The 24761-nt window shown below is 59.1% G+C and overlaps 1 protein-coding gene across 7 annotated transcripts in view; it reads right to left on the reverse strand.

Annotated features, from left to right (window-relative positions):
• The window catches only part of PEMT (phosphatidylethanolamine N-methyltransferase), a 60044-nt gene that overhangs the window by 29617 nt on the left and 5666 nt on the right, over positions 1 to 24761 (reverse strand). For 4 of the 7 annotated variants that reach the window (XM_081110763.1, XM_081110762.1, XM_081110758.1 and 1 more), the window contains exon 2: positions 15391 to 15498. In XM_081110763.1, the coding sequence (XP_080966889.1) occupies positions 15391 to 15483 (93 nt within the window). In that variant the 5' untranslated portion in view covers positions 15484 to 15498. Of the gene's footprint in view, positions 1 to 15390; positions 15499 to 19283; positions 19438 to 22522; positions 22795 to 24761 lie in introns of those variants that run through there. The other 3 variants (XM_081110759.1, XM_081110761.1, XM_081110764.1) reach the window with 3 other exon arrangements.

Genomic DNA, 24761 nt, shown 5'->3' on the forward strand with positions numbered 1-24761 from the left:
GCCCATCAGACAGGGGTGCAGGGTGGCACAGGCCATACACTGCCAAACTCAGTGGCATTTCTGGTCATCACTGCCCCGGCCCTGGGGTACAGCTCTGCGTGACAGGCAGCCGTGGCCGTGTGAAGTAACCCTTCATCATGGCATGCTTTTACATTTCCAGAAACGTGGCAAAGACAGCACAGGGAGTCCTCATGTGCCTCCGGCCAACTCCCCTGAGGGTGACACCCCCAGGACCTGCAGGCCATTTGCTGCAACAGCAGGTGAGTTTTCATCCATTCCTTGGGCAAAAGCAATGCTTTTTGTGCCCCACGGTACCCCACACGGCCCCAGGGTGCCTGGCAGAGCCAGCAGAGCAGAGCCAATGCAGGGAGGCAGGGACCTGCCCAGCAGCAGGGAGCAGAGACAAGGCGGGGACCTGACTGAAACCCAGCTCTTCGCAGAGCGGTGTGACTGTCCTGAGGCTCCGGCACGGGGACTCTCCGCCCCGGGGACAGCCTGGGTCTGTGCTAATCCCCACCCGCCGGGCGTCCTCATGACCTCCGAGGACAGGGACACTTGCGGTCCTGTCCCCCAGGGAGGGACAAAGCAGGACAGCACGGCCCCTGCTGCCGCGGGTCAGCAGGAGCCCCTGCTGGCTTTGCAGATGCCAGGCTGGGGCAGGGCTCCCTGTGGCACTCGGGGGTCGAGCCTCATGCACAAGCCACGTGGGCAGCTCCATTCCGGACATGGGTCCTGGGCCTCTCGGCCAATTTCCATCAGCCACACCATGGTGCTCTGGCCGGAAGCCCAGGTGCACGCAGACCGGTGTGCATTTGCCATGTGTGCACCTAAGCAGTGCAAGGATGTCCATGTAGCGTTAGGGTGTCCAAATACACACAGGTCTTCGTTGTTCACGCGAGGGGAAGTCGGAAATAAACTAGACAAGCATCCGTGGGAGGACGGTGAGTTAGGGCCGGGCCGCAGCGGCTGAGGGAATGAAGGGGACCTCTGCCTGCGGAAGCCACTGGGCACTGCTGACGGTCAATTAGAACGGGCCTGGCGCCTCCTGCGGGGAAACGCTCTCCTCACGGCTCAGCAGGGTCGAGGCCAGGCTGCCGTCGCTCTTCCCTTCTGTCTAACATCCGAGCTCTGCCCTCAGGCCAGGCGGCACGGCAGGTGTCGGGCGCTCTGTAAAGTACACGGCTGTCTGGCCACCATGCGGTACATCTGCAACCAATACTAAATAATATTGAATGTAAACTGCAATTGAAAAAATATTTGGAAAAAGGGAAGTCTGCAATCCGTCCTTGGTACCTACATCTATAAAAATAAAGAATAAATAAGTAAGATATATCTTTAAAAATAGAATTAGGCCACTGGCTCTCACACCTGACTTGCCAAACTCCCAGGGAGGAAGTCTCCGCCCCGACCGGGGAAGGTGTCAAGTCCACGTCCAGGGAACAAGGGCTTCCGAACACGCTGCTCCGCCCGCGGGAGCACCTGGAGGCTGGGCCCAGCCCCCTCACCACTTCCAGAAACCAGTCTTCCGGGTGAGGACACTCGGGGGCTGAGGGTTAGGAAGGCTGTGTTCTGGGGATCGAGCTCTCAGGGTCCCAGGAGCCACCCTCCGTGCAAGCCACAGGTCACACCGGGGCCAACAGCCCCCCCGAGAAGGGTGCCCTGGAACTCCCTCTGCCCAGACCTGGGAGTTGGTGGGGGACCCCCCTCGCTGTGTGAGCCAGAGCGCTGCCCAGGGCTTAGCTCTGACCTTCTGATGTCTCCTTTAACTAACTAACTAACTAACTAACTGTCCTTGTTTCCAGGGGGGCTGCTGGGAGACCCCAGAGGGAGGGTAGGCCGATGCGCCACACACTGGGGTGGCTCTCCCGCCTGCCGCCAGGCTTTGCTTCAGGACCCCTGGAGCTCTGCGCCCGGCTTCCTCGCCCTCTGGAGCGCCCGGCCCTGGTCCTGGGAGCCCAGGAAAAGCCTCCTGCCTTCTCACCCTCACGGGGCCTCCTCCTGGAAGAGCCACATCTGCACCCCCCCAGCGCCCTTCCCAGCCGGCAACCAGCACAGCCAGGCTCGTGGTGCCTTCCAGCTCTGCACCTCCACTTGGGAGTCTAGCAAAATCTAGAAACTTCTCGTATGCTTCCCTTGTTTTCTGTGCCTGTCTTGAGAGGTGCCATATTCCAGCCACAGCAGGTGATGGGCTGCACTGGGGAGGGCTGCTTCTTCCTCTCTCCAGAGGCCCGACAGGCCGGCCAGGGCTCGGCGGCTCCAGCCTGGGAGTCGGAGTCTCCTGTGGGGGCTGAGCCGCAGGTGCAGGCCCAGAGCGGCCGCAGGCACCTGCTCCACCTCCTGTCACTCCTCTTGCAAACACAGCTTGTGCAGGCAGCACAGGAGACCTGTGCCCTCCGCCTCCCCCACCAGCCGTGGTGTGCAATCGGGGCCCCTGTCCCCAGTGAATGGCGACGTGCTTACGGTCAGTCAAGAGGCTGGAAGGTGCAAGCATCCCCATCTGTACCAGGACGGCTGGCCCTGGAGCTGGCTGCCGCCAGGCGCACACCGGCAGGTGCGGCCTCTGCGCAGGTGAGGGAGGGCGCTGGGCCCCAGCAAGCGGCCCTTCCAGGGCAGCTGCTCATCGGCACCGTCAGGACATCGCCGCAGACTTTTAAAGACGAGCTCACAGCACAGATGTGAAAGAAGGGGCATAGTATCTACTCATTTATGCAAATGACATTTGGCGTGTGCGCGCCCGTGTGTGGGGGGTGGGGCTCAGGCGTGGCCATGGCAGCATCTGTATGCGCGCTGAGGGGCACTGCACCAACCCCATCCAGGGACTAAGCTGCTGAATTCTCACGAGGACCCGGTGCCCGTCTCACACCCGGCCTGCCCAGCAGCAGGTGCAAACTCCTCAGAAGACCCACAGGACCACCTCCCACAGTCCCCGCCTCCAGGAGCCACCTGGAGCTAACTGGCCACTCCTCTGGGCCATGACTCCTGGGCCCAGGGGGCGCATGCCTGGGACCCAGAGGCCAATGTGAAGGCCATAACATGGGGACGCCCTCCCTCACCTCTTCCCTTTTTCTACAACCTTCCCTGCCCCTTCCTCTAGACCACAGGGTCAAATTGTACAATCAGCAGGGCCAGCAGGCAGCCTGGGCCCTGACCAGGCAGGACCAGGAGAAAAGGCTCTCTGAGCGGGCTCAGCCTTGAGCAGGCGCATTTCTTCATCACCCTCGCCACCCGCTGGGACGGACCCCACAGTATCTCACAGATGAGGGAATGACGCATGGAGCCGAGTGAGGAGCTTGGTCAGTAGCTACCCACAATGTGGGCCCAGGCGGTCAGACCCAAGCTGGGAGGCCACGCCCTGCCCACACCCACAGGAAGGACTACAGCCACAGGACAGCTCTCCGCAGAAGCCCCAAGGCAGCAGGCCTCAGGGAGCTGCCGGACATAAGCTGACAGTGCGCTGGGGGGGAGGGGGAGGGAGCGTGCCCACTGACCAGCTGGCTCCAGCGGCCCCACTCTGGCCCCATCCAACCTGCACACCGCAGGCCCGACTGCTGCGCTGAGGTTGCAGCTGAGAAAAGTGGCTCAGGAAAGTCACTGAGCTCCCCCAAGGACCTCAGCTGGGAGGCATCCTGGCGGGTCCGCTCGCATGCTCAGGGCCCATGCCCATCCCCTGGCTGAGCCAGTTGGACAGGGAGGACTGGGGGGACGGGGGGCAGGGCAGCCCAACTACACTGGGCTCCTGGGCTGAAGAGGCCAAGGGCAGACCTGAGGACACCTGCACCCGCCCTGTCCCAGGAGAGGCGTCCCTGCTGGTGGCAGCCCTCGTGGCAGCCCCACGTGAGGCCCTGCCCACAGAAAGTCCACGTGCAGTCATAATATTGACACAGGAGGGCAAACACAGCCAGGAAGCCAGGCTGTCAGAAGCAGTGCCGGGCACACACAGGCACCCCAGGTGCCAGGGGGCAGGGCCACAAGGCCGGATCCCCAACAGGTGCTCCAAAGGCCTCTCCTGCCAGTAGGCCCTTGCCGGAAGCTGCTGCGTGACACCGTCGCTGCAGGGAAGAAACATCTGCACAGCATGTTTCAAGGGACCTGGTGTATATGGCATATGTTTGCTCCCACTCTTAGCGCTATGTGTTTTAACCAGGACCACCTCCCGGAGAAAGGTTGTTTCCCCAGGTGGGGACTTTTCCCTGGAGTTAGAGATTAACAGGACTAAGGAAGGGAATAAATCCGTAAAACCCCTTAACTAAATGCCAGGCGGGTAGTTAATCACCTTAACTACGAACAATCACGCTTAAGCTACATAATCTTTACTTAGGATAATCTCCTTCAGTTACTTCCTTGTAGCTTAACAGAACAGTAGAGTAGTGACCTTGGAATGAAGATAACAAACGCCCTAACCGCCCTAACCATTGGAATAGAATGGATAGGATTAAAATCAAATGGTATAAATACAGAGGTAACAGGAAAAAAAGAGAGAACCTGGCTAGAACACCTGGCTGGAGAAACCTGGCTAGAGAACCCAACTATACTGATCAACTGAACGCTGTCTCCATGTCATTTCTTCTTCGCCGACTCCGTCCACACCTTTGGGGACTCCTGGACCTGCTGGGGCTGGACCCCAACAGGCCCTGCATCCTGGCCGGGCCATGCTGCCAGTTAGGTCTGTGTTTGCACCAGGCCAGCCCTCCAGCGGGCGGTGGGGAGGGTGGGTAATGCACCAGTGGGAGCCCCAGTGCCAGGCCCACCTGTGAGCTCCGAGCTATGTGAACTGGGCAGCCTCTTTGGTCCTCAGCTGCTATTTCTGAAGAATCTGGGGTTGACCCCGCAGGGCTTCCAAACTGAGTCCATCCAGTGGTGGTGACATCACACTCACTCCCACAGCAGGCTCTGCTCCTGCCCGGGCTCTCCTGGCCCTTCTCTATGGGCTGAAACCCTCAATGCCACCCTCAAAGGCTGGTGGGGAGGCAGGCTGAGAACAGAGCAATGCCCCCTGTGCCTCCCCCCCACCCAACCCCCGTCTGAGACCTGCTGGACCAGGGACAGAGTCTACAGACAGAACAGGGGAGCCTGCAGAGGGCAGTGCTGAGAGCAGCCTCTCCGAGCCCAGTGCAGAGGGAAGGAGGCCGCCACAGGGCGGGAGCTGTGACTCCGGTGAAAGGACAGCGGTCTGTCTCGGAGCCATGTGGGGGGGAGGGGGCGGGCGGGGCACGGAGGACAGCGCACCCTCTCCCTGCAGATGGGCAGGTCCCAGAGGAGCACGGGGTGCACCTGGGGGAGAATTCAGGCCCAGCCTCTGCAGGTGGCTTCCCTGGGCCCCTGGAGCGGCCCTCACAAATCCGCCCTGAGACACCACCGAGACTGGACAACTCCCCCAGCCTCGGGCAACCACCCAGGATTCTGCTAGCGACTGCACTGGGTCCCCCGGTTAACGCTCAATGCCTCAAAACTGCTCCCCCAACTCCCACCTCAGGAGCCAGTCCTGGTCACCTTGCTCTAGGGCACAGGCAGGCTGGAGGTCCCTCCACCTCCGCAGGCGCAATTACCTTGCTGGAGGCCTCACAGCAGCTGGAGGAACGGGCTCCGGGTTATGATGGAGGGTGTGGCTCAGGAGCAGCCCCTGGAGACAACGCGCAGGGCAGGGGGGGAGGCCGGTAGCCTCCACGCACCACCTTCCAACCCCAGGCACCAGCCTAGGGACTCTCCCCCTCCCCCTCCTGGACCTCAGCGGGCCCTTACAGCAGGTGTGACACGCTGAGCGCCCAGCGTCCTGGAGGTGCCAGGCGGGACTGAGGGTCCAGCCCGCGCACCACAGAGCTGGCTCCCCTGCATACTGCCCCGCCCCTGGGTGGCCAGGGCTTTCCAGGTGTTAAGTCGCCTCCCTGACTTAACGAAGACGCTGCGATCCTCTCAGCACTTAGGAACCTGCAAGGATCTTTTGAGCTCTGTGCCAGGAGCCGGGAGGAAGACCAAACATACCTTTCTTGTAAGTCACATGTGGTGGGGCTTTACGACCCTCAAATGGAGCCCTATTGCTCACAAACCCCTTCATGCCCATTGTCCATCTGCTGGAGGGCCGCTCCACCGCCGAGCTGGCCAGTGGATGGCAAGGAGCTGCGGCCCCCGGTGCCCGGAGCATGCCGCCCACTTCCACTCTGCGCTCCTTTTCTCAGCCAAGAAGCCCTGAAGAAGGACCACCTGTCCAGCCCTGGGCAGAGGTGCCAGAGGCCCTTGCGGGCCACCCCGCCCACACCTGCTGCGTGTGCCCCTCGCAGCTAGCCAGGGTCCGTCCCAGTGTCATGCTGCCCTCCTCCCTGCCCCGCACCCAAGGCGGCTGCCTCCCTGCTGCACAATGGGCCCACCTCAGAGATTCTGGGGGAGGGGAAGGACAAAGCAAGAAGGCGCATAGGTGAGTGAGTGGCAGGGGACACTGGGCACGGGCACACCCCTGTCTGGGTGCAGGGCCTGGCCTCAAGGCGCCGGGTTGGAAACTGCAGCTGGGATCCTCGCAGGCTCTGCCTGTCGTCCTCACCCACTTCCCACTGTCCTGCAGGTCCCCGTTCCTCTGTGCTGGGTCATCTGGCCGGGCTGCTCAGCTCAGGGTCCAGGGCACATGTCAGCACCCCAGCTGAGCTCCCAGCCATCAAGCACCCCCTCTTCTGTGGTCTCAGGCCTGCACGGCACAAGCACGGAGCCAGCCCCGCGTTGGGACTCGGGACAGAGGGGGAAGGTCGGCTGCCTCTTGGGCCACCATCAGACTGGAACGCCAAGGCCTGGCTCCCCGCACGCAGACCAGGCCCCCGCCATGTGCGGCCCGGCGCTGGCCAGCAGTGCACACAGCAGCCATCCCCCGAGTCTCGTCATCTCGCCCCAGCTAATCCCTACTCCTGGCTCAAGGAAGGGGTCAGCCGCTACAGAAATACTCTTCAAGGTACACTGCTATGGCCACAGACATTTTCTGTGAGATTCTGGGAGAACTGAAAGCACGTGGCCCAAAGCTGGGGCAGTCGCCAGGGCAGAAGTTTCCATGACGCAAGCCCTTGTCCGGTGCTGCTCCTTCAAGCCAGATAGGACACTGGGCACTCCATGCTCCAAGCCCTTTCGCACATCCCTCTCCCCCACCCCCTCGCCTCGCCTCGCTTCGCTTCGGGGCAGACCTGAGATGGGGCAATGGAGGCCCAGGGGAGGGGCCTTGTCAGGTCACGGAGCAAGTTTGAAACCCGAGCCTTGGAAATGGCCCACAGCCTCTCCCCTGGACCCAAGACATAACCTGCCGGCCTCCAGGGCCGCTTAACTTCTGAGGGTCCACCCGAGTAGGAGGGTCCCACCTGCTGGGACCCCGAGAACAGGTGAGGTCACGGGAATCTGCCCCGCCCCTTGTGGGGGAAGGATCCTGAGACCACCCACAGTACACCATGCCCCCAGGGGCTGTCCCACTGCGCTCAACCCGTGGACCCCACACCAGGGCGGCCGGGCCGGCACCGCGGCAGGACCTGTGCTCGGGCCCCAGCCCCCAGCGGCCTTCTAAGGGAGCTCACATCCCAGCTCTAGACCATGAACCAGGGCCCTGGCTCCCATGGGTGACAGCAGGGGGAGGGAGGGAGGCCCGGCTGAGGCAGGGGCCGCCGGGGCAGGGCATGGATGGGAGAGCCTTCTCCCTTTTGTCCGAGCTGACCCGATGGAGGTGCCATGGACACCGGGCACCACGCGCTTGGACACTGACTCCGCGGTTAGTCCTGGCCAATGGCAGGAGGCTCCCCGCCAGGCACAGCCAGCAGCCCCACAACGCGAAGCTGCTCTCGGCGGCTCTCCACGCAGAGGCGGACAGACCGACAGGGCAGCCAGCTGCTTCCTGGCTCAGAAAAGAACACACGCACAGAGCCAACATCAAGGCCACGGTCCCTAACGACAAGGAGCAGACTGTCCCGGCCGGCAAGCCATGGCCAGACACACCAGGAGTTCTGCAGGAGCCCAGCCCGAGCGGAGCCAGGGCAGGGAGACCCAGGAGGCCAGTGTGCTGAGTGGTCGCAGGGAAGGGACAAGAGCCGCCCGGTGGGAAGAGGGCTGTGCTCTCAGGGCCAAGGCCTCCGTCACTGCCCGCGGCCAGGTCATGCCAGCAGCCCGCACGGCATCCCGCCAACGAAGCCTCGCCGACAGAGCAGCTCCTTCCTGACCCAGAAACTGCGGCCCAGGGCCCAGTGGGGTGTGGCCAGGCCCTGGGAGCCTGGCTTCGGAGCCAGATGGGAGCAAGGGCCTCAGACAGCCTGGTCCACACCCCCATCCATTCTCTGCCTGTCTGCATGGGACACGCATGCACGCTCACCGTGCACGCCCACACCTGCACACACGCACTGGCAGACTCTAGCAGAGTCAGGGCTGCAGGCCAGCATTTGGGATTCTCCCTCAGGGGACCTGGGCCTGATGTGCCCCTCCTTTGGTCTTCTGGACTCCTGCCCCCACCTCCCACCCCTCCGCCCCTCTGGAAAGCCCAGCGGTCCCCTCAGGACACTGTGCAGCCCCCAAGCTCATGCCCCTCAATGCCTGTGCTCTGCACATGCCCTCTCATTGAGAGCCTTACTATTCATCAAGTCCCAGCTTACAGCCTGCACTTCCCAGAGCTCTCGCCTGCGGGCCGGAGGGCCAGCACAGGGCACCCGAGTGGGACCTGGAGAGCGAGGGGGTCCCTGTACTTCAGGGTGTGGCGGGACCTCAGCTGACACCCTCACTCGTGGATGGAGAAGTCAGGGCCAGAGGGCACGCGAACCCAGGGGTTGGGTGGCCCTCCCTCCCGGTACCAGGCTGGTTCCCTCGCTTCAGCTTGAAGCATCTGGAGGGCCAGTTTCCCAGCACTGGTGGGGATCCCTCAGGACTCCCCTAAACGGGCACCTGAAAACAGAAACTGAGGCAGCACGGCCAGTGCAGGTGTGGCCAGTGCAGGTGTGGGCAGGACAGGCTGGGAGCATTCATCTGCCGCTCAGCCACGCCAGGCCCTGGGAGTGGAGGGGAAGGCCTCGCCTTGCCCACAGCGCCACCTACCGTCCTGCTGCCTGGCTCCTTGCAAAGCCTGCAGCCAGGAACTCAGTCCACAGCCTGGACCACAAGGGTCTGCAGGATAAGGGTCACTCTGCCTCAGACCCCTTACCCCCAGCCAGGCAGCGAGCGTCCTACTTCCTGGAGAGAAAGAGCCACCTTCCCCCAATCTCACCCTCGGGAGGGCCTCATCCCCCTGGCCACTCCCCAGGGGAACGAGCCCGGCCTGAGGGCCTCCGGGCTTCAGGGCCTGTGGGGGCACTGGCTGAGGTTGGTTGGGGAGGCCAACCCATTAACCACATGCCCTCGGGGAGCACATTGGGGACCCCCCTCAGAGAGGGGCCTGAGGCTGGCTGCAGGGGGCTGCAGGGGGCTGCACTGCCCCTGGGTCTCCGGGAGAAGAGAGGGCAGAGGCATGGGCGCAAGCGAGTAGGCGCACTAGGGGTGGGGACAGAGTCGGCCAGACTGGGCCCGGAGAACAGCCTCAGAAGCACCCTCAACGCCAAGGAATCCACTGCCAGGCCTGTCCCCCACTTACACTGTCCTGGGGGGTTGCTAGAACCCCTGCACTCTCCCCAGGTCCCATGTGGGAGATTAATGATAGGGTCACTGTCCGTCAACCCCAACTGCAGCCGGCTCCAAACGTGCTAAACACCCCAACCAGCCTGGACGCCATGACAAGCAATTGGCCTGCGATAATAGTTCAGACACCAAAACGCAGTTTCTTTTTTTTGTTTGTTTGTTGTTTTTTAAATTAAATCTTTATTGTTCAGATTATTACATTTGTTCCTCTTTTTTCCCCCCATAACTCCCCTCCACCCAGTTCCCACCCCACCCTCTGCCCTCACTCCCCACCCACTGTCCTCATCCATAGGTGCACGATTTTTGTCCAGTCTCTTCCCGCATCTCCCACACCCCTTTCCCCCCCAAGAATAGTCAGTCCATTCCCTTTCTATGTCCCTGATTCTATTATAATCACCAGTTCATTCTGTTCATCAGATTATTTATTCCCTTGATTCTTAGATTCACCTGTTGATAGATGCATATTTGTTGTTCATAATTTGTATCTTTACCTTTTTCTTCCTCTTCCTCTTCTTAAAGGATACCTTTCAGCATTTCATATAATACTGGTTTGGTGGTGATGAACTCCTTTAGCTTTTCCTTATCTGTGAAGCTCTTTATCTGACCTTCAATTCTGAATGATAGCTTTGCTGGATAAAGTAATCTTGGTTGTAGGTTCTTGGTGTTCATCACTTTGAATATTTCTTGCCACTCCCTTCTGGCCTGCAAAGTTTCTGTTGAGAAATCAGCTGACAGTCGTATGGGTACTCCCTTGTAGGTAACTGAGTTTCTTTCTCTGCTGCTTTTAAGATTCTCTCTTTGTCTTTTGCTCTTGGCATTTTAATGATGATGTGTCTTGGTGTGGTCCTCTTTGGATTCCTTTTGTTTGGGGTTCTCTGCGCTTCCTGGACCTGTAAGTCTATTTCTTTCACCAGGTAGGGGAAGTTTTCTGTCATTATTTCTTCAAATAGGTTTTCAATATCTTGCTCTCTCTCATCTTCTGGCACCCCTATAATTCGGATGTTGGTATGCCTGAAGCTGTCCCAGAGGCTCCTTACACTATCTTCGTATTTTCGGATTCTTTTTTCATTTTGCTTTTCCGGTTGGGTGTTTTTTGCTTCTCTGTATTTCAAATCTTTGACTTGATTCTTGCGCTCCTCTGGTCTGCTGTCGGGAGTCTGTATAATATTCTTTATTTCAGTCAGTGTATGCTTAATTTCTAGTTGGTGCTTTATCACAACATCGAGGGTCTCATTAGATTTCTTGTAGATCTCATTAAGTTTATCGGCAGTTTCTAAAAAATTATTGAAAGACCTTAAAAGTGCGGTTTTGAGCTCTATATCCTCCATTTCTGTCATGTTTCTTTGTCTCCGCATTTTTTATGCTTTCTTGGTGCACCTTCTTGTGGTCTTTGTGCGCAGTCTTGTTGTAGTTAAGCCTTGATTGTTGTCGGTAATACTGGGAGTGATTTGACCTCCAGGCCAACTGGCTATGAGAATCAGCTGTGTCTGCAGTGGGAGAACTTCTGTGCTGGATCTCTAGGGCGGTGCTAATCTAGCCTTTGCCTAAGGCTATCCCGCAAATGCCTCTGTGCAGGGCTTGGGCGGGGCGGGTCCCAGGGGATCTTAGTATTTTACTTCAGCACTGCGCCTCCTCTGAGTCTCGGTATGCTATTCTCTTTCCTTCTAGTTGTAGAACTTCCACTCAGCCAGCCTTCCTGTGGTTCTGGATGATGTCCATTCTGTCTTTTAGTTGTATTTTTGAAGTGGTTGTTCGAGGCAGCAAACTCCGGCGTTAATCTATGCCGCCATCTTGGTTTCTCTGAGAAGCCAATCGCAGTTTCTTTTGTGAACAATAGGAGAGTTCAGGCTGTGGGCCACATCCGCTCGCTGTGACAGAGGGCGCTCCAGGGCACCGCCAGGGCATGGGTGCGGGGGGGGGGGGGGGGGCGCAGAGCAGGGGAACCCCAGGGCACGGGGCCACCACTTATCTCTGCTGAAGGCGTGAGGAGCGCCGGGTGCATCAGGCCCACGGAACCCCTCCCTCTGCACCAGGTGTGAGAGCAAACGCTACAAGGGGAGCCTCATACACACGGCCCCCAGACCCCCAGGTGCCGGGTGCGAGCCCATGGGGAGCAGGGCCCAGCCTCCATGCACACGGCTGGGGGCGGAGGGCCAAGAGTGGAGGCACACGGCTGCCTCACTCACACCACCAGGGCGACTGCGCCCCTCAGGACCTGGTAATGTCTGGAGACATTTGAGACCATCGGGACTTGGGGCACTACTGACCCCTAGTGGGAGCATGGGGTGTGCTCACACCCTGCGTGCACAGGACAGCCCAACATGTCAACGCCAGCCTGGGCAGCCCTGACCAGAGGTAGGGCTGGAGGGGTTGGAGCAGGATGGCGGCCTGGAACAAGCAGCAGGAGTTCGGGGAGCCCTGGGGGAGAGGGTGGGTCACCCAGGGGTGCTGCAGAGGGGCCTCCCGGCAGGCCATAGTGTACACTTCCCCTAGACAAGTGTGCAGGGTCGATGCTGCCCGGGTTCACGATGTGTGGCTGGGCAAGAGGGTGGTGGCGGTGGCCCAGGTGGAGCAGGGGGGCCTGTGAGGGCGATGTGGGGGGTGGACAAGCTGACGTGAGCCTGGAGCTCCACGCTGGCCCCGCACCGCTGCTGGAAGGCTGAATGCAGCAGCCGGGGCACAGGAAAGCAGGGGGTGCAGTGAGGGCAGGTCAGCAACGCTCACATTGCCCCGGAGAACGAACGAGAAGGGAGAAAGCCTCCGTGGCCTGAGCCACACAGGGCTGAGGCCTTGGGAACAGGGTGCTAACGTGGGGGTGGGAGGAGGAGAGAGATGGCTGGGTGCTGGCGGGCGGGTGGCAACATGTGGGCAGACAGCCCAGCGATCATCCTGGGAACCTCTCCAAGAGCCAAGTCCCAGGGCGGCAGACCATGGCCCTGAGCGGAGAGTTGGGGCCAAGGTCAGAGCCAGCCCGGGCGGGCCTCACCTCACTCCGGGTCCCAGGCGCCCAGGCCAGAGTCCACAGTCCGGCAAGGCCCAGGGAGAGCCCAGTCCTTACCTCCCCCAGCGCGGAGGGCTCTGGCCGCACCCCTGCTCCTCAAGGCCAGCACTCCACTGCCCCTCTGTCTCCGCTCACCGGGTACACCTGACTGCAGGTAGGACCACCCCAAAGTCCAGGACTCTCCCATCGCAAGAACCATCACTCAGTCACACCCACAGAGCCACCCACCCATCTGCTCACAGCAACCGTCACAGGTTCCCAGGGTGAGGCTGGACAGCTGGGGGGCTTTGGTCAGCGTGCCATACCCGCCTCCCCTCCCCACCTGCTGCCACAGAGCCGAAGAGTGAGGTGGGGGGGGGGGGCATGTGGGCAGAGGGAGCACAGGGAACAGAGGGAGGAGGCCTGGGGCTCCGTGGGGCCTGGGGCACCACAGGCACTGCCCACTGGTGACAGCTCCTGTCGGGGAGCCCAGCAGGTCAGGGCCAGGGCAGGCCGGTGGGGGAGGTGCCTCCCAGGAGGCCTCTGTCCCTCCCCTCAATTCCCCTCCCGCTGAGGCAGCGACCCTCAGGCAGGCCCAGCGTGTCCAGGACAGAGGAACAGGGCATTCCCAAGGCCGCCTCTTCAAGGTGAGCAGCCTCGCCCCACCCGGTGTCCCCGAAGGATAAAGGACTAATTCAGATGAGGAACATGTCCTGCTCTACCCCTGGGACCGGGCGGTCACCTGAAATGAAAACTGTCGGGAACAGGGTGTTGCTAACACTGAGCTACACGCAAGGGAGACACAGCTGCTTGGGCTCTGCGCCAGCAAACCCAGCACCCAGCCCCGGGCCCCCACAGCCCTGGGACCCCACAGCCCAGGGACCCCACAGCCCAGGAACCCACAGCCCAGGAACCCCACAGCCCAGGAACCCACAGCCCAGGAACCCGCGGCCCAGGAACCCACAGCCCAGGAAGCCGCAGCCCAGGGACCCCACAGCCCAGGAACCCACAGCCCAGGGACCCCACAGCCCAGGAACCCGCAGCCCAGGGACCCCACAGCCCAGGAACCCACAGCCCAGGAACCCGCAGCCCAGAAACCCACAGCCCAGGAACCCACAGCCCAGGAACCCGCAGCCCAGGAACCCACAGCCCAGGAACCCGCAGCCCAGAAACCCACAGCCCAGGAACCCCACAGCCCTGGGACCCCACAGACCAGGAACCCGCAGCACTGGGACCCCACAGCTCAGGAATCCGCAGCCCTGGGACCCCACAGCCCAGGAACCCACAGCCCAGGAACCCCACAGCCCAGGAACCCACAGCCCAGGAACCCACAGCCCAGGAACCCCACAGCCCAGGAACCCCACAGCCCTGGGACCCCACAGCCCAGGAACCCACAGCCCAGGAACCCACAGCCCAGGAACCCCACAGCCCAGGAACCCACAGCCCAGGGACCCCACAGCCCTGGGACCCCACAGCCCAGGAACCCGCAGCCCTGGGACCCCACAGTCCAGGAACCCACAGCCCAGGAACCCACAGCCCAGGGACCCACAGCCCAGGAACCCACAGCCCAGGAACCCCACAGCCCAGGAACCCGCAGCCCAGGAACCCCACAGCCCAGGAACCCGCAGCCCAGGGACCCCACAGCCCAGGAACCCGCAGCCCAGGGACCCCACAGCCCAGGAACCCGCAGCCCAGGGACCCCACAGCCCAGGGACCCCGCAGCCCTGGGACCCCGCAGCCCTGGGACCCCACAGCTCAGGAATCCGCAGCCCTGGGACCCCACAGCCCAGGAACCCCACAGCCCAGGGACCCCGCAGCCCTGGGACCCCACAGCCCAGGAACCCGCAGCCCTGGGACCCCACAGCCCAGGGACCCCACAGCCCAGGAACCCGCAGCCCAGGGACCCCACAGCCCAGGACCCCGCAGCCCAGGAACCCCACAGCCCAGGGACCCCACAGCCCTGGGACCCCACAGCCCAGGGACCCCACAGCCCTGGGACCCCACAGCCCAGGAACCCGTAGCCCTGGGACCCCACAGCCCAGGGACCCCGCAGCCCTGGGACCCCACAGCCCAGGGACCCTGCAGCCCTGGGACCCCGCAGCCCAGGGACTCCACAGCCCAGGAACCCACAGCTCAGGACCCCCACACACAGCCCAGGAACCCCACAGCCCCGGGACCCCAGCGTAGCTTCCGGCCCCAAACGTTGCCCTTTTCCATCTCTCCGGGGATGGTGCCCTAGGAGAGCCTGACCACAAGCTCCAAACGCTGCCCCCACACCTTGGTCCAGGGAAAGGCTATGGCAGAGGGCCTCCCTCCAAGGCCGGGGCTACCTCCCCCGCCACTGCCCAGCCCTCGCCCACCCTCCCCACGTCCCTGCCCCTCAGACGAGTGGCGCCGTCTCTCACCTCACTCCTCAGAGGCTTGTTCTTGCTACCCGGCTACCTCAAGCCAGAGGTGTGCGAACCACTCTGCAGGAAGCCTCATTTAGGAAAGCTAACCCTGTGTGCGGAGCGCGTGTGAGATTCGGAGAGGGAAGGAACCCTAAACCGAGTCGGTCCACTCCACCCCCTGGAGGACCTCGTGACGCCACCAGGCACAGTGGGCAGCGCCACGGACAGCCTGCTGCCCAGCCTTTCCCAGCAGCCGCCCGGGGCCATCTGGCAATGCCAAGGCATGGTGGGATGCCCAAGGTGAGGGGCTTCCCTGGTCCGTGTCCCCTAACTGGATGCCACCTCAACAGGAAGCAGGAAGACTGATTCCCACGGACCCAGACCTAGGGCCGGCAGAGCAGCGCTTACCACATTCCAGAAGAGCGGGTTGAAAACGATGGCGAGGACGGCGGCCACAAAGCAGGGCTCCGAGGGGTCCACGTAGCCCAGCAGGCGGGTCATCACGCAGAGGTCTGCCTGCAGGGACAGAGCCGGCGTCAGCTGAGGCCCCCCGCCCGCCACCCGCCCGCCCACACGGGAGAAGTCACCCCCTGGGGGCACACTGGGCGTCTCGGCACATGGAGTCCTGCAGAGGCTGCTGCAGCGCGAGCTCATAAACTGGAGATAAAGAGCCGAAACCCAATCAGCTGTGCCGGACTCAGGCTCGGGTGAGCCACAGGGGAGTGTGCAGGTGCTGGGCCGGGAGGGGAGTGACCCGCTGGGGCTGGGGCTGGGGCTGGGCCTGCAGAGCACCCGAGGGGCTGAGGGCCGCCACCGTGGGAAGACAGACGCAGCGCCTCGCCACAATCAGGTAGACGCACACTCCACAACCCGGTAGGCCTCTTCTCAACAGACTGAGCGACAGTCCTGAGTGTCCATGAGGCTGTGAGCTGAACAGGTGGGCTCCCACGCGACTCTAGAGACACTCACACGTGCGAGCCCAGTGCGTGAGCAAAGATCTTCCCGTCCACACACTTGCAATGAAAATGTGTCCATCTACTGACGAATGGATAAATAAAATGTGGCCCATTCCTCACACAGCTCAGCTACAGAATTTAGCAGAAACTAGATAGACACGTGTATCAACATGTGATATTCTGAAAAGCACGCCACTGACCACGGCGAGCTGCAGATTCCAGAGCAAACGCACCACCTTCAGAACACGGCAGCCAACCCACCAAGCCCCTGCGCTGCCCAGGGCCTGGCATGCCGCGGAGCCCGGCGGCCAAGGAGCCCAGGTGGGGGCCTCTGCAGCGGGCAGCTCGGCCTCCACACGCCCTGCCGCTCGGTCACTCGGGGAGGGCCATCCCTGACAGCGGGTGTCAGCAGCACCCCGGCCTCCACCCCTAAATGCCGGTAGCTCTCCCCAGTTGTGACAACCAAAGCGCCTCCAGACCTGCCCAAATGTCGCCCAGGGACAGAACTGCCCATGGCGAGATCCCCGTCTCTAGGCACAAGCTGGACACTTTCAACGTGGATTTTTTAAAAATTTTTAAAATATTTTTTATTGATTTAAGAGAGGAAGGAAGAGGGAGAGGAAGCGACAGAAACACCAATGATGCGAGAGAATCACTGATCAGCTGCCTCCTGCACTGCCCCTACTGGGGACTGAGTCTGCAACCTGGGCATGTGCCCTGACCAGGATCGAATTGTGATTTCCAGTTCATGGGTCAAACGAAGCTCAACCTCTGAGCCATACCCATCGGGCAACATTGATTTCTTTCTATAAATGATGAGACAGCCTATCCGGTTTGGCTCAGTGGATAGAGCGTCGCCCTGCGGACTGAAGGGTCCCGGGTTCGATTCTGGTCAAGGGCATGTACCTTGGTTTCGGGCACGTCCCCAGTGGGGAGTGTGCAGGAGGCAGCCGATCGATGTTTCTCTCTGGTCAATGTTTCTGACTCTCTATCCCTCTCCCTTATTCTCTGTAAAAAATCAATAAAATATATTAATAATAATAATTAAAAAAAAAGATGAGACACCCCCCCTAGCCGGTTTGGCTCAGTGGATAAAGCGTCGGCCTGCAGAATGAAGGGTCCTAAGTTCAATTCCGGTCAAGGGCACATGCCAAGGTTCCGGGCTCAATCCCCAGTGGGGGGCATGCAGGAGGCAGCCGATCAATGATTCTCTCTCATCATTGATGTGTCTATCTCTCTCTACCTCTCCCTTCCTCTCTGAACTCAATAAAAATATATTAAAAAAAAAAAAAAGATGAGACACAGCCAACATTCCGAGTGGCGAGTACTCACCGAGTCCCCGCCTCACTCTCTTTCATTTTAGAAGGGGCGTTAGAGGCCCAGAGCACTGCACAGGTTCTGACTCACCACATGCATTTCAAAATAAAAGTCAGTCTAAACTGTAAAATAAGTCAAAGTCCATCAGAGTTCTGCTCTTTCCCATAAAGTCTGTTTTCATGGTGTTTTTTGGTTTGGTTTTGTTGTTTTGAGGATATAGAACATTCTTCTTTTATATATATATATATATATATATATATATATATATATATATATTATTGATTTTTTACAGAGAGGAAGGAAGAGGGATAGAGAGTTAGAAATATCGATGAGAGAGAAACATCGATCAGCTGCCTCCTGCACACTCCCCACTGGGGATGTGCCCGCAACCAAGGTACATGCCCTTGACCGGAATCGAACCTGGGACCTTTCAGTCCGCAGGCGGACGCTCTATCCACTGAGCCATACCGGTTAGGGCTAGAACATTCTTTTAAGTATTTGTCTCCCGCGTCTGGGGGCCAGGGAGCAGAGGCTGCCCCTGTTTCGTTTTCTTAATCCTCAGCCCAGGACTGCTTACTGCTTCTAGGGAGAGGGGAAGGGAGACAGAGAGACCTGGGTGTGAGAGTGAAGCATCGACCAGTGCCTTCCCGTACACGCCCCCAGCGGGGGTCAAACCCATAACCTAGGAGGAATTCCTCTCATGCCTGACAGGAATTGAACCTGCGGCCCTGCGTGTGGGCCTGCGGGGAGCCGGGCTGAGGGTCCGAAGCAGGACTGCCCCGGCCAGCCCGGTGTGCTCAGCTCTGTGCGCCCAGCCGAGGAGAGCTCGAGGGCCAGGCAGATGGTCCTGCCGGCTGGGAGCCTGCAGATGGTGGCGGAGGCTCCAGGCCAGCCAGCAGCCCAGCCCTGGGGACGGAGGCGGAAGGAGGGAGCTGGGCCAACAGGGCAGGGGTCCCAGAGGGCATAGGGACACCCTGGGCGATGGAGCCGGTGGTGGGAGTCACAGGCCGCCTCACCGATGGGAACAATACACCACTTGGGAAAGGAACGCAGCACTGGGAACTGGGAACGGGTCACTATTTTGCCGCCAGGGCCATTGGGGTACAATGTCCTCTCAAATGCTTGAGAAAGTTCTAAGAACTTTGCTCAGTCCGTGTTGCTCACCAGACTGGGGGCGGGGGGAGGGGGGCGAGACAAACAGCCCGAGGCACCGGCTGGGCCCTGGGAACCTCACAGGCCAGTCCCCAGGTCCACAGCCCTCCGCACGGGCAGCCCTGGCGCAGAGACACCTTTGTGCCCCGCTCTGCAGGCAAGGAAGCCAGAGGCCGGAGCGGAGCGGAGCGCCTGCCTTCGCCGGCCCAGGCCCTGCCGGCCCGGCTGCCATGGGGGCGGGCGCTGCAGGGGGCAGGGGTCAAGGCCCAAGCGGCCAGGTCTAGAAGGAAGAAGCAGCTTCTTTCATCTTCTGTGGAGCAGAGGGAGGAGGGCAGCTGAGGCTCTGAGAGGCTCACCCAGCGCTGGCTGCAGCGGCAGCAACGGGCAGCCAGGCCTCCCGGTTAGGGGTGGACCGGTCAAAGCGGACACCTCGACCCGCTCTGGGTCCCAGTGCCTGGGCCAGCCGGTCTTGGCAGGAGGAACGTGTCAGGTCTTGGCACCTTGGAGAGGTGTTGCCTGGAGAAGGGCCTGCTCAGCAGGAAGGAATGAACAGCGGCTCCCAGTGGCCTTTCCGGCTGCAGAGGGGCGCCCTGGGGGGCCCCCACTCCAGACAATCCCACTGAGAGGGCACACCTCCCTCCTCTGACTGGACGGACAGAAAAGAACCAAAAACAGGGTCAGACGTGAGCAGAGTCCAAGTCCCTCAGCTACCCCTGCACCCCTGTCAGCTGCCTTGACTAAGGAAAGTGCCCCCTCCCCCTTCCCCCTTCCCCCCCAGCCTTATCACAGCTGCAGAAGCCCTGGCCTTCTGAGCAGGGACCCCCTGCAGTCACGGGCTGCAGAGCTCACGATGGTGCATGCAGGAGCGCTACCTACCGCAGCCAGACGTTCCCTGGGCCAGCGCAGGCTCGGCTCCTGCAACCCCCAGGTCTGGCAAGGAAGGGCCCTGGCCAGTGGCTCTGCGGAGGGGCTGAGAACACTGCAGGGAACGGCCTGCCACAGGCCACGGCAGGGTCACACTGTGACATCCAAACAAACAGCGGGGCCCAGAGAGTCAGTCACATTGGTCACAGTGAGAACACAGCAGGGCGGGCGGCACGGGGCGGGCGGGGGCGGGGGTGAGCCCCAGCAGGACCCGCCATCCCTGCAGAATGTATCCCTGGAGCCACAGCCCCTCCTGCCCCTCCCCGGGGAGCCCACATGCCCCCGGCATGCCCAGTGGATTCGGGCAGCATTTGGTTAGAGGCCCTATGCCTGGCACAGACTAGGAACAGATGCTTACGCCCTTGCACGTTGCAGAAGTTGTGCACCAACGCAGCATCGCGGCCTCATTTCCTACTCTCTACCCGGCTCAGAGGGTCTCTCTGGTCAGCCCACAGTACGGGCTGGAATCAGGGTGCTTCCCCCCCGCCCCCCGACACAAAAACACAAATAAAAAGCAGGGCTCCGAGACCAGTCTCAGCCTGGGGTTCCCTTTGGTGAAATGAGTGATGAGACTGTCCCCCCAAGTCTGCGCAGAGGGGGAAGAGGTGTGGAAGTACAGGTTTGAGGGCGCTTCTAGGGCCCAGGCGCTCTGCCCCTCCCTCTGTCTGCTTGATGCTAACACAGACCCCTCGCGAGGGGCCCCTTGAGCACACCTGCAACCCCAGCGAAAGTGGGGGAAAGGGGGAGCCTGGAGGTCAGGCAAGCCCTGGACCCCTCGGAAGGCAGAGCCTGTTGAAATGTCACACTGTGACAGTGGTCAGCTGCGGACACTTTCTGGAAAAACACTACTTTGAAGTGTCCCTAAATCCCACGATAAAAGGAGGCGGCCAGCAGCTGCCCCAGTCCCCTGAGTCTGTAACTCTCCCAGGACAGGGAAGGAGATCTCCTTCTGCATTCAACAGCGGTGTCTAGGGCTATGGGCACAAGGCCCTGATGGCTCCCATGCTCCCCGTCAGCTGGGGAAAAGGGAGCCCTTCCTGGGAGTGGAGTCTGTGGAGGGGCCTGTGTTCCCCACAATCCCCATCTCCTGCCCTGGGCTCCCTCTCCCTTCTCCTCCACGTAACTGAACTGCTGACCCCTTGCCTGACAGGCACCAAGGGCGCTGACAGACGCCACTAGGTCGGTGCTGCTGAGCACATGTATTCAGATACACTATGTGTTAAAGGCAATAATAGCAACAAGCCAGCTGACCTGGCCAGTGACTGGGTGCCAAGCCCTGCAAAGGGCTTCAGTGAGGCAGGGCAGAGAACGGTCCTGAAACAAGGTTTGCCCCAGACTGGCCAAGCTGGACACTCTTTGTAAGCTTAGGCATGCCTCGTGCCCTCCGTAGACTCTGGCCCACGGCGGCTCCTCCCTCATGGGCCGTCAGGAGGGTTCGAGAGGCAGTGCGAGGGAAGGCTAAGCAGCATCTGGCACTAGCGGAGCTTGACAGGCGTTAGCTGTTATGACGGCGTCATTCAGTCCATGCAACAACCCTGGGAGGCATGCCCATTTTTCAGATTAAAAAACTAACACGAGGCATAAGCTGACAGAGCTGAAAGGTGAACAGACAAATCCACAGTCGCAGCTGGAGACCTCACCTCTCCTCTCAGGGACAGAGTGAACAGGCACAGAGCGGGGTGGCCATGAGACCACCGCCAGCACCTGGACCGCTGGTGCCCACAGAACCCCCACGTGGCAGGAGCAGCACATTCCCTCGGGGCACATGAAACACATATCGAGCACGCATTCTGGGCCATACGGCAGATATTAAACTTATAAGAAAGCATAAAAGTATGTTATTAAACTGTAACAGAATTACACTAGAAATCAATAACAGAAAGATACTTTAGTTAAAGTATAATAATCCATGGGTTAAGGGAAAATTTAAAGTGTTTTGAACTGAACAAAAATACAACATATCAGAAATTGTGGGATACAGGGTTAAGATGGAAATTTATAACTTACTAGAGGCCTGGTGCACGAAATTTGTACACTGGGCGGGGGGGGGGGTCCCTCAGCCCAGCCCAGCCCTCTCACAGTCCGGGAGCCCTCGGGGATGTCCGACTGACAGCTTAGGCGGGGAGTGGGCCTAAGCCGGCAGTGGGACATCCTTAGAGGCTCCCACCACCACTGCTGCACTCGCCAGCTGTGAGCCCGGCTCATGGCTTCTGGCTGAGCAGCCACCAGGGGGCAGCTCCTCGTTGAGTGTCTGCCCCCGTGGTGAGTGCATGTCATAGCGACTGGTCGTTCTGCCGTTTGGTTGATTTGCATATTAGCCTTTTATTATTTAGGATATTAATAAAAAAGTCTCAAGTCAGCAACATAAGCTTTATCCTTAAAAAGTTAGAGGTAGAGGAGTAAATTAAACTCAAAGGAAGCAGAAAGAAAAAGTAAAAGACCCCAAATCTATCAAATTGAAAACAGAAAAATAGAGGTGGGGGGAATCAAACCCAAAACTTGTTCTTTGGGAAAAAATAAAATCAATAAACCTCTAGCCATACTGACCAAGGGTGAAAAGGCCCAAATGACCAACACCAGGAATGAAAGTGGAGCCTCCCACAGACCTCGCAACATCGCAGGGTAACAGGGACACCGAGAACACGCTCACACCACAATCGAACCACTCGGGTGAAACGGCCAATCCTGGAAGACACAGCCCCACGTCTACGAAAGGAATTGAACTCACAGTTTGAAACCTTCCAAAAAGGAAAGTTCCAGACCCTGCAGGTTTCATTGGACGAACCCTACCTAACACTTAAGGAAGGAATACCACCACGCCCACAGGACCTCTCCCGGAATACGGAACGGAACCGCCCCTCTGACATGAAGAGGCCAGCATTACCTTAATACGGAAGCCAGATGAAGACACTGCAAGAAAACTTCAAGCCCTGGCCGGTTTGGCTCAGTGGATAGAGCGTCAGCCTGTGGACTGAAGGGTCCCAGGTTCGATTCCGGTCAAGGGCACATGCCCAGGTTGTGGGCTCAATCCCTAGTAGGGGATGTGCAAGAGGCAGCTGATCGATGATTCTCTCATCATTGATGTTTCTATTTCTCTTTCTCTCTCCCTCTCCCTTCCTCTATGAAATCGGTAAAAATATATTTTAAAAAAAGAAAAAGAAAACTTCAAACCATATTCCTCATGAACATACCCACCAAAGTCCTCGACACCATGACAGTAAATCAAAGCCAGCAGTACACACACAGGACAGCGTGTCAGGACCAAGTGGGAGTCACCCCGGGAATGCAGAGCTCGTCTGACCATCAAAACATCGATGTCATTCCCCATCTCAGCAGAAGAGCGAGGAAAAGCCGGGTCGACTCCATGGAGGCAGACGAAACAGGCCCCCGAAGTGTAAGTGACTCCCCAAGATCAGGCCGAGGAGCCCCAGGCCGGCTGCTTTGACTCTGACCCAAAGAACACTTAAGACACAAACCACGTCCTGAGAACCTCGCAAATCAAGTCCCCAATGAAAAGGCCTGGCACCTATCCTACTGGTAAAGTGATGGCAACAAAAGGTTTTCAAAACACTTGTATCGCAGGCAGGCATCTGGCACCGAAAGACAATCAACATGTTCCGAACCCGCCGCCGGTGCTTTCCTCAGCCCCAAGTCACAAGCAGCCTCCGCGCCCTGAACCCAGGGCTCTGCCTTCTGAAGACTGCCTCGGGGGCGCCGTATAAAGCTCCTCTGCATCCCGATCCCACTGTGGTCCTCGCCAGAGTCCCATTACTATCCCCATTTTACAGATCAAGGAACTGAAGCGCACCTCGGGACACCTACACCGAGCGGCACCACCATCTGCTCTCGGGAGCAGGGGAGCTCACAGGGAAAAGGGACCTGACGCATGGGCATAAAGGGTCCACCGCGACTATGCCCAGCCCGCCGGGGCCCTGCGAGAAGCCAGCACCCCTAGGCCCCACTGGAGACATCTTCTGATCCTGGGGGTGCTCTTGCCTAAGGACAGCAGGTTGGCAGTCCCTGCTCCCCTCTGCCCACCAGTCAGCTTGCTGCACGCTGCTGCCAAGCGGAGAAGCAAGGCTCTGCAATCCCAGGGTGGGGAGGGAAAGGGAGCCTTGGTCCATGAGGCTACAGCAGGTACACGCCTCAACCCTGCAGGTGCCAAGACTGTGCACCCACTGGAACAAGCCCAGAAGAGAGCTGGTTACGGGCACTGTCCCCAACAGCCTCTGGCCACATGTGGTTACTGAGCACTTACAGTGCTACATGATAGTCATATTTTTCACATCCCAGGTCAAATAAAATGTAATCTCATCGAGAGAATCATTGATTGGCTGCCTTCTGCATGCCCCACATTGGGGATCAAGCCCACAAACTGGGCATGTACCCTGACCAGAGATCAAACCGACACCTCTTGGTTTATAGGTTGATGCTCAACCACGCTGGCCAGGTTCACGGGGTTTGATTTGTTTCCCTAATGATTAGTGAGGCTGCGCATCTTTTCATGTCTTTGGTGGCCATTTGTATGTCTTTCAAGAGGTGTCTATTCAAGTCCTTTGCCCATTTTTGAATTTGGTTTTTTGTTGTTGAAAGAAACATTGATGTAAGAGAGAAACATTGATCGGTCGTCTCCGATACCTGCCTATACTGGGGATCTAACTGGCAACCTGGGTATGTGCCCTGATCAGGAATTGAACATGACCTTTCAGTGAATGAGGTGACGCTTCAACCAAACCAGCCAGGACTAGGAGTTCTTTATATGTCCCTGAATATTAACCTTCCATGAGATGTGGCATACAAACATGTTCTTCCATTCTGTAGGTTGCCTTCTCACTCTGTTGTGTCCCTTAATGCAGAGATGTTTTTGATTTTGATATAGTCTGATTTATCTAATTTTATTTTTGTTCAACATCCAAGAAATCATTGCCAAATCCAGTGTCATGAAGCATTCTCCCTGTTTTAATTAAGAGTTTTATATTTTTAGTTGTTATGTTTAGGTCTTCTATTCATTTTTTAATGTTTTTATTGATTTCAGAGAGGAAGGAAAAGGGAGAGATAGAAACATCAATGATGAGAATCATTGATCGGCTGCCTCCTGCATGCCCCATACTGGGGACCGAGCCTGTAACCCTGGCATGTTACCTGACCGGAATCGAACCATGACCTTCTGTTCATGGGTTGAGGCTCAACCACTGAGTCACACAGGCCGGGCATTTTGAGTTAATGTTTTTATGTTGTAAGGTGAAGGTTCAACTTCATTATTTTGCATGTATTCTGTTTCCCCAGCACCATTTGTTGAAAGTTTGCATTCTGTCTTCTTTAAATCTGTAATTATGCCCTGGCCAGTTTACTCAGTGGATAGGGCATCAGTTTGTGGACTGAAGGGTCCTGGGTTCAATTCCAGTCAAGGGCACATGCTCAGGTTGCGGG

Source organism: Myotis nattereri, assembly GCF_964212035.1.
Source record: "Myotis nattereri genome assembly, chromosome: 16".
Taxonomy (NCBI): domain Eukaryota; kingdom Metazoa; phylum Chordata; class Mammalia; order Chiroptera; family Vespertilionidae; genus Myotis; species Myotis nattereri.